At 51.2% G+C, this 9736-nt stretch overlaps 1 protein-coding gene across 2 annotated transcripts in view; it reads left to right on the forward strand.

The window, feature by feature from the left end:
- WDR4 (WD repeat domain 4) overlaps positions 1–9736 on the forward strand; it is a 33964-nt gene that overhangs the window by 9959 nt on the left and 14269 nt on the right. For both annotated transcript variants that reach the window (XM_008070179.1, XM_008070180.2), the window contains exons 4-5: positions 8179–8335; positions 8934–9046. In XM_008070179.1, coding sequence (XP_008068370.1) covers positions 8179–8335; positions 8934–9046 — 270 coding nt within the window. The remainder of the gene's footprint in view (positions 1–8178; positions 8336–8933; positions 9047–9736) is intronic.

A 9736-nucleotide genomic window follows, 5' to 3' on the forward strand; every position in this document is an offset into this window, starting at 1 on the left:
CCGCAGCCTCGACCTGCTGGGCTCCGGCGATCCTTCCGTCTCAGCCTTCTAAGTAGCTAGAACTACAGGCACGTGCTACCATGCCTGGCTCATTTTTTGTTTTATTGTAGAGTTGAGGTCTCACCAAGTTGCCCAGGCGGGTCTTGAACCTGCGGGCTCCCAAAGGCACAGGATTACAGGCTGAGCCACCGAGCCCGGCCTATTCTAATATCTTTCCCCCATTTTTTTAATAATTGATTTGTAAGTGCTCTTTTTTTTTGAGCTGAAGTCTCACTCTGTCGCCCAGTCTAGAGTGCAGTGGCATGCTCACAGCCACTGCAACCTTGGCCTACTGGGCTCAGGTGATCCTTCTGTCTCAGCTTTCCAAGTAGCTGGAACTACAAGTACATGCCACCATGCCTGGCTAACTTTTTGATTTATTGTTGAGATGAGGTCTCGCTGTGTTGCCCAGGATGGTCTCGAACCCCTGGTCTCAGGTAATCCTGTCACCTCGGCCTCCCAAAGTGCTGGGATTGCAGGCTTGAGCCATTGCGCCCGGCCTATACGTGCTCTTTATATATTAGGAAACTTAGTTGTTTTAAATGAGTGCATCTATAACAATTTCACCTTTGTGCGATTGCTTAGCAGTACAGGTGCATAAAGTGAGATTCACAGATGACACAGAGACTTTGGGTTAGTGTTTTCCAGTGTCTGCCTCAGCTGGCAAACTTCAAATGCTGGGGTTGTGAGCTGATGTGGATCTGTGATTCATGTGCTCATGTCATGGTTTGTGCCATCTGCTGGGTCTCATTCAGGGTTTTTTCTCAGCTGTGTTTTTTCTCAGGGTTTTTTCTCAGCTGTGATTGGATCATGAAAGCTGAGAATAAGTTCTTAATTCTGTCTGATTCCCCTGGAGTATTTTGGTGTCCTATGGTGTTAATTTTTGTGTTTTTCTCCTTTAATTTTGGTTCATATGGAAAATTGGAAACCACAGGGAAGTACAAAGTGAAAACAAAAAATATAACCTGTATTCTCACCATCCAGAGGTACCCCTTGGGAATAAACACTGGTGCATGCCAGTCTAGTTGCAGATTAATATTACAGGTTACATTATAGCATCTGGTATATGTTCCCCACACAGCAATCTGTTGTGGACATTGTGCCATTACCCAGTGCTGGTCAGTTAGGTTGTTCCATTACTAAAATGATACAGTTTCATCAGCATGGTAACTCATGCCTATAATCGCAGCACTTTGGGAGGCCAAGGCGGGAGGATTGATTTTTATTTATTTATTTATTTTGAGTTGGAGTCTCACTCCATCCCCGAGGCTGGAGTGCCATGGCATGCTCACAGCCACTGCAGTGTCGACCTGCTTGGCACTGGCGATCCTTCTGCTTCAGCCTTCCAAGTAGCTGGAACTACAGGCACTCACTACCACACCTGGCTAATTTTTGATTTATTGTAGAGATGTGGTCTCACCAAGTTGCCTGGGCTGATCTTGAACCCACGGGCTCAGACAGTCCACTTGCCTTGGCCTCCCAAAGTGCTGGGGTTACAGGCTGAGCTACTGAGCCTGACCAGGAAGATTGATTTTTTTTTATTGAGTTGGAGTCTCACTCCGTCACCCAGACTGGAGTGCAGTGGCCGCTCCCGCCACCGCAGCCTCGACCTGCTGGACTCTGGCGATCCTTCTGCCTCAGCCTTCCAAGTAGCTGGAACTACAGGCGCGCGCTACCACGCCCGGCTCATTTTTTTATTTATTGTAGAGATGAGGTCTCGCCAAGTTGCCCAGGCGGGTCTTGAACCTGCAGGCTCAGGCAATTCACTCACCTCAGCCTCCCAAAGTGCTGGGATTACAGACTGAGCCACCGAGCCTGGCTAGGGGAATTGATTTTTAAGCTCATGAGTTTGACACCAGTTTGTGAGACATAGTGAGACCTTGTCTCTACAGAAAACTAAAAAAATCAGTTGACCATAGTGGCACACACCTGTGGAAGGATTGCCTGCACCAGGAGATTGAGGCTGTGGTGAGATCATTCCACTACACTCCATCCTGGGTGACAGAGTGAGACTCCTACTCAAAAAGAAAGAGAATGAGAAAGAGGGAGGGAGGGAGTCTATTCCCTTATACCTCTTCCTGTGTTTATACCTTTGGAAATTTGAGTCAAAGGATGTGACTTCGAAGGAGTAGTCCACAAGACCACCTTCTGACACCGACTGTAAGTTTGTCCCCATGTAACTGAGGCCCTCCTTGGACTCATTAATTCATAGAAAGGACTCACACAACTCACTGAATGCTGTCCTACTCAGGGTTGCCACTTACTACAGTTAGAGGGCAGAGACGCATGGAACAGTGCCGAGGTCTTCTCCCTGTGGAGGCATGAACAACTTCACTTTCCTGGCACTGTGTGTGATAGCACACACAGTTTGTTGGGGTCGATCACATACTGTCTGGGTGACTGACCTTTGGTAAAGCAGGTATTACGTGGCTCCCAGCCCTTTCCCTAAGTTATCCTGGTTGGCTGTCTGGGGGCCCAAGTCCATTGCTCTTCCTAGAGGTTACTTCCCAGGATAGGAGGCCAAAGGCTAGGTTGATTCTTTACCATGGGGGGTGTGTCCAGCACTAAGGCTTTTGCCTCCTGGTCCAAGTGATCCCCCCTTTTGAAGAGTGGCCACCATCTGCAGAGGTGTAGGGGAGGCTGGGCCTGGCTGTGTGTGTAGCCTGGGCTTGGCTTTGGTGTTGGCGTGTGGGCAGCACATACTTTTCAGGTGTCTGCAGACATGAGCTGTCACATCTGTTGTAGCTGTGAAGCTTCTGAGGTTGCCAGAAAGTAGGAGACATACCTAGACATCAGTTTACCTCTGAGTGGGCTTACTGCTAGGGTGGCGTTTTTCTCTGACCTTAAGAACCCCAAGCAACCTACCTGCTCTCTTCTGGTCCTAACTGCAGAGCTTTCCCACCTCAAGGAACAGCAGGAGTCCAGGGCTCCTGGGGGTTCCAAATCCTGGAAGGGTGAGATCTTGCCCCTCAGAGACTCTGACTCCTAGAAGGGTCTTGGTCCTGGGGGGCTCTGACTCCTGGAAGGGGTGAGGTCTTGCTCCTGGAGAGCTCCAACTCCTAGGAGAGATGAGGTCTTGCTCCTGGGGGCTTCTCCTGGAAGGGATAAAGTCTTGCTCTTGAAGGGCTTCAACTCCTCAGAGGGTAAGGTCTTACTCCTGGGGGACTCTGACTTCAATCTAGAAGGGTAAAATCTTGCTCCTGGGGGCCTCCAACTCCTGGAAGGGGTGAGGTCTTGGTCCTGGGGGCTCCAACTCCTAGGTGGGGTGAGATCTTGCTCCCGGGGGGCTCCGACTTCTAAAAGGGTGAAGTCTTGCTCCTGGGGGCTCCAACTCCTAGGAGGGGTGAGGTCTTGCTCCTAGGGGGCTCTGACTCCTAGAAGGGTGAAGTCTTGCTCCTGGGGTCTCCAACTCCTGGAAGGGGTGAGGTCTTGCTCCTGGGGGGCTCCAATTTCTAGGAGGGTGAAGTCTTGCTCCTGGGGTACTCTGACTCCTAGGAGGAGTGAGGTCTTGGTCCTGGGGTCTCCGACTCCTGAAAGGGATGAAGTCTTGCTCCTGGGAAGCTCTGATTCCTAGGAGGGTGGGTGGGGTCTTGCTCTGGGAGGACTCTGGCTTCTAGGAGGATGAAGTCTTACTCCTGGGGGACTCTGACTTCTGGAAGGGGTGAGGTCTTGTTCCTGGCATCTACGTGGCCTGTGGTTGCAGGGAGCTAGAGTTTTCTTGACTCATGTCATTCCCTTTGGCAGTCAGTTCATTAGAGAGGAGAATTCAAGGACGAGGATCCCTGGGTGAGGTTCATGGGAGGTGCAGTTGCTGCTGCCGCCTGTGGACGTGGCTGTGCTTCTTCCTCTTGTGCAGGGGCTTTCAAAGGGAAGACACTTTGTCTGTTGTCTTGTCTTTTGGAGGTGGTATGGTGGTGTTCTCGTTAGTGAAAACTTGATGCAACTCTGAGAGTGGCAATACAGGTTAAAGATCCCTGAACCCCAAATCTGAAGTCCATAATGTTCCCAAACTTTGTGAGCATGAACATGACACTCAAAGGAAGTGCTTTTTGGAGCATTTTGGATTTCAGGTTTTTAGATTAGGTATGCTGCACTGGTGGGTATTTGCAAATATTCTGAAATCCAATCTCCGAAACACTGCTTTGCAAAAGGTGGCAGTTGGCACCTTGCAGTGTTTCCCTTTAATTACATGTTTGGTTGTTTTTTGTTTTGTTTTGTTTCGTTTTGTTTTGTTTTGTTTTTGAGTTGGAGTCTCACTCCGTCACCCAGACTGGAGTGCCGTGGCCGCTCCCGGCCACCGCAGCCTCAACCTGCTGGGCTCTGGCAATCCTTCCGCCTCAGCCTTCCAAGTAGCTGGAACTACAGGCACACGCTACCATGCCCGGCTAATTTTTTTTTATTTATTGTGGAGATGAGGTCTCGCCTGCCCAGGTGGGTCTCGAACCTGCAGGCTCAGGCAATCCACTTACCTCAGCCTTCCAAAGGCGCAGGATTACAGGCTGAGCCACCGAGCCCGGCTGTTTTTGTTTTTAATTATTTGGAGTCAGAGTCTCACTCTGTTGTCCATGTTGGAGTTCAGCGGCACAATTCCAGTTCACCTTAACCTTGGCCTCCTGGGCTCCAGCAATCCTTCTGTCTCAGTTTCTCAAGAAGCTGGGACTACAGATGCATGCCACCACACCTGGCTCAATTTGATATTTTTTGTAGAGACGAGGAGGTCTTGACCCACTCTTAAACTTTTAAAAAATTAATACAAAACCAGGCTGGGTGCAGTGGCTCATGCCTGTATTCCCAGCATTTTGAGAGTCCTAGACAGGAGGATTGGTTGAACCCAGGAGTTTGAAACCAGCCTGGGCAACATAGGGAGACCTTCTCTCTACAAAAAAAAAAAAAAAAATTGGGCCGGCATGGGGGGGCACACCTGTAGTCACAGCTATTTGGGAGACCGAGGCAGAAGGATCTACTGAACCCAGGAGGTTGAGGCTTTGGTGAGTTGTGAGTGTGCCACTGCACTCCATCCTGGATGGCTGAGTGGGACCCTGACTCAGAAAAAAAAATTTGATATCCAGATAACTGTGTAGGAAACTCTTGTCTTAGGTGGTGTGGAAGACAGATAACGTGATCTGATGCAGTCAGGATACCAGATTACAGAAGCCACAGCTTGTGTGGCTTGTTGGACGCATAAGCTGCTTGTCTGGCGCTGTGGGGTCAGAATGGCTCTCGTGTTGCAGTGCTGCCTCCTGTGGACCGTTGCATGGAGGTCTGGGACTGCACTTCTCACCTTGCCTTTTCCTGGCAAATCTCGCTGACCTGGTACACGTTGTCGCCTTTCTGGCTAGATGTAGGTGAAGGTAGCCAGGTGTGTCATTATTGGCACTTTCAAAACCTCTTGGCAAATTCCTCAATACTCTTTAAAAAAAATTCCTTTAGAATTTTGGTCTTGAGACTTTTTTAGCAGTGGGTGGAGGGAATCTTTACCCTTCTCACTAGAAGTCACAGGATGTTTTTCTGGTAAGTAGATTTTGGACAGGAGTGGGGAAGTGAAAGGGGAGTATGGTAAGGTTTATTTGTCAGGAGTTGCTTGTGTAGAGAGGAGATGGTTGAAGCCACATGGAGTGAGTGGGTGGCGCCCTGAAGCTGGTCCAGTGACACAGGGGCACCTGGCAATGGGGATGGGCTGTGCACCCCTAACCTGGCAGCTTTTTACTTTTTGGGGGCACAGAGCCCATTTGCACTGATCGCCCCTTTCCCCAGAAAAACGCCCATCTTTTTTCTTTTTCTTTTTCTTTTTGTCTTGGTGTCTCCATTGCTTAGGCTGGAGTGCAGTGGCATGTTCACGGCTACCCCAGCGTCGATCTGCTGGACTCTGGCGATCCTTCCACCTCATTCCAAGTAGCCAGAACTACAGACATGCGCTACCATGCCCGGCTAATTTTTTGATTTATTGGAGAGATGAGGTCTTGCCAAGTTGCCCAGGCTATTCTTGAACCTGTGGTCTCCGGTAACCTCGGCCTCCCAAAATGCTGGGCTTTCAGGCTTGAGCCACCGTGCCCAGTTAAGATGCCCATCTTTAACACGTCTGACGTGCAGTTCTGTTTCAGGGGTTCTGTGCACACATACTTTCATCTAAGACTGACCAGCCAAGGCCCCATGCCACTATGGGGCTCTCTGGAGCTGGGACAAAACCCCAAGCTCTGTCCAGTGTTGCTTTGGGACCTGCATGGGCCAGGGGACTGAGGGTCCTGGGACCACTGCCTCATCTTGAGCGACATGCTGGCTTACCATGTTCTGTGAACTGACTCCCTTGACTCTAGCCCTCAAGCCCACCCTTACAGCTGAGCTGCATCCTGATGTCATTGCCAGGACACGTTTAGCCTGAGAGGCTGAGAAGTGCCTTCTCTGCTGAGCTGGTGGGGGTGCTGTGGGGGGGGCATCTGTGCCGCCTGTGGGGATGAGATTTCTGGGCCATCCCTGCTCCCTAGAATGCTGTGGTGATGTTTATGGCAGCTTGCTTAATGAGCCTATTAGAACGTGGGCTGTGTGGCTACAGGCAGGGGGCATCTGTTTACATTACAGTGTGCTCTGAGAATGTTGATGAATCTTGCCCTAGAGCCTAATTCTGTTTTTGTCATTGTTCTCGCCATCTTTTCCTGTTACCTCTGCGGAGGGAAGCTGTGGAGGGCCCCCCCACCAACTTTTCTGTCTTTTGTGAGAGAAGTACAGGGCCGTCGGGCCCACATGTTGGGGACAAAGGTTCTGAAATTCCCTTCTAGCTGACATCTGGTGCTGCAGCTGCTGTGGGCTCGTGCCCTGCGCACACCTGTAAGGTGTCAGCTCTTTTTTGGGCAGCGGGCATGGCTACAGTCCCAGGGAGGAAGGAAAGCAGGGGGTGTGTGATGAGGCAGCGGGCATAACTGTGTGTGTGTACAGCAGTGTACAGCTTGCGTGCCAGTGAAACAACTCATGGGCACCTTGCCCTATGAGAGAATGTATTTACTTTGAGGGTTTCTGGTGGAAATGAAGTGTAAAATGATCACCGGAGGAAACAGTATAACTCCTGATCCCTGGTTCAGTAGATGGTGTGAACCGTGGCCTTCTTTCTTATTGGATTGACTTGCAAATGGGACATTGGTTGTGACTGCAGATCAACAATTGACTTCCAAGCCCTGGCCTGTAGGCACATGCTGGACAGCAGCACATCCTCCTGGAGTCGTGGGACTGCTTTGCTGCCACCTGTGCCATGTCCAGCTCTGGCACCGAGGGACCAGGGGCTTCATTATCTGCGAGCACCGGGCGCCACAGTCCCGATGGGGCTCTTGGTCTGACACGCAGAAGGAGCAGCAGGGTTGGGGTGTGGCCAGGTAGGCTGCTGGGTGAGCGGCAAGACCAGGTGGTCCTACATGGTGGTGCCACCTTTGTCCTTGGCAGTGGCCCTGGGCATACTCCATGTTCACAAGGCCAACCGTTGTCTCCCTCAGTGCACAGTGAAGATTCTGGGGTCAAGGAACACTTTCCCCAACATTTCACGATGAAGTTTTCAAACATGCAGGAAAGTTGAGAGGGTTTCGTCTGTCCACTCATATATTTACTCACCCATGTATCCACCACCTTGATCCTACCGTCAGGAACACTTTTCTTTTCTTTTGAGTTGGAGTCTTACTCCCTCGCCCAGACTGGAGTGCAGTAGCCGCTCCTGGCCACCATGGCCTCGACCTGCTGGGCTGCAACGATCCTTCTGCCTCAGCCTTCCAAGTAGCTGGAACTACAGGCGCGCGCTACCATGCCTGGCTGATTTTTGATTTATTGTAGAGATGAGGTCTCCCCAAGTTGTCCAGGCGGGTCTCGAACCCGCGGGCTCAGGCAATCCACTCACTTCAGCCTCCCAAGGCGCAGGATTACAGACTGAGCCACTGAGCCCGGCTAGAAACAATTTTCTTAAAGAAAAAACCATAAGAGTGACATTTGCCTAAGGTGTTGGCTTTGTTTCAGTTCTTTGCATTGCTTTGTTTTTTTGGCACTGCCTTTGGCACCTGGACAAGAGTGTGTGTGGCACTGGCACGTGCCACCCACGTGACTTGCAGGTCTATGGGAGGATCCTGTGCCAATCCTGGAAGCTTAGGTGTCCCTCTGGCCTTCTAGGACTGTGGTGAGGAGGTGTACGGCCCTGACCTTTACAGCCTCCGAGGAGAAGGTCTTGGTGGCTGACAAGTCTGGAGACGTCTACTCCTTTCCGGTGTTGGAGCCACATGGAGGCGGCCGACTGGAACTTGGGCATCTTTCCATGTTGTTGGACGTGGTATGTGGGGATGCACTGAATTCATGTCTGCTGTGGAATATCAGTGGAGTAAGGGTCTGAGTCTTTGTGTCCCAAACATCTGGTGAAGAGGGGGCTCCCCTGTAGCTGGAACGGCCCTTTGCAGACTTGGGAGTAGGGAGTGGTAGGAACAGGACTTAGGGAGATGAAGCCAATAGCGGGGTGAAGAAAGACAGGTTGTCAGTAGCTCCAGATGGGAGGGCCATCACAGTGGTGCTCCAGTCAGGTGACCTTGGGTTGGGGTGATGTCAAGAGGAAGGTGGGAGAAACAGGTGCAGCATGAGCACACCTTCTGCTTAGTTGGGCCGTGCCACATGCCTTAGGGCAGCCCTGATTCCCATCTTGTCTGCCCTGTGTGTCCCAGACACATGCCTGGAGGCCCAGAGGCCCAGGGAGGGCCGGGCCTGCAACTCGGGTAGCATAGCTGGGATTGGGCCTACGTAGGGACCAGCAGGAGGCTGGGCTGCAGGTTCCTTGCTTCCATGAGAGATGCTGTACTGGAGAAAATCCAGACATGTTCATGGTGCCGGGTGAGAAGGCAAGCCAGTGGCTCTTTCTCTTTTGACTCCTTATGCCGCAGGCTGTGAGTCCTGATGACTGCTTCATCCTTACTGCTGACCGGGACGAGAAGATCCGGGTCAGCTGGACCGTGGCGCCCCACAGCATCGAGTCCTTCTGCCTGGGGCACACAGAGTAAGTCACCCGCTTCCCCCTGCAGGGAAGCTCAAGTCAAAACAGTTCAAGTGGAGCTGTGACGCCAGGGAGTAGGTGGCATTCTGGCAGGTACCCTTCCCTGGCATTGGTGAGCATCTCAGCAAGTGCCATTGCCAGGTGAGATCAGACCCCCATGTGTGGACCTGGCAGATATGACTGACTTGCTGCCTGCAGGAACCCCGTGGGGAGGAGTTGATTCTGAGCTCATACTGGGAGTTTCTTTGCCCTCACTGGTGATTTTTATGTTGGCCTCCCAGTGAGGGCTTGTTTCTGGAAAACCCCTTTCTCAGCAGGGCCTGGCTGCTGAGAGAGGTTGGTAGGTGGATGTGTCGGAGGATGAGGAACACACATGCCAGCTGTCCAGGAATTCAATAGCCTCTGAGCCCAGCCTCTGAGACCAGGTGGTTCCCTGAGGGCTCTGACATCTGACACATGAGCTCTCTTTCAGGAAGTGACACTTTTGATGTATGTGGGAAATGTTTCTGAAGAAGACTACTCTTCTCAGCAAAAGGCTGATTAGAATTTGCACAGAGGGAATGAGCCTAGTTTAATTGGCTGCAGTGTTTAACTCTTTACACTCGGAGATTTCTTGCGTATCACCAACCGGCAACTCAACTGCAATGTTTTATGAAATAGTGAAAAATGAATCACTTCCTTTTTTTTTTTTTT

This window comes from Carlito syrichta, unplaced genomic scaffold (assembly GCF_000164805.1).
Source record: "Carlito syrichta isolate Samal-C Ts95f unplaced genomic scaffold, Tarsius_syrichta-2.0.1 Scaffold313176, whole genome shotgun sequence".
Taxonomy (NCBI): domain Eukaryota; kingdom Metazoa; phylum Chordata; class Mammalia; order Primates; family Tarsiidae; genus Carlito; species Carlito syrichta.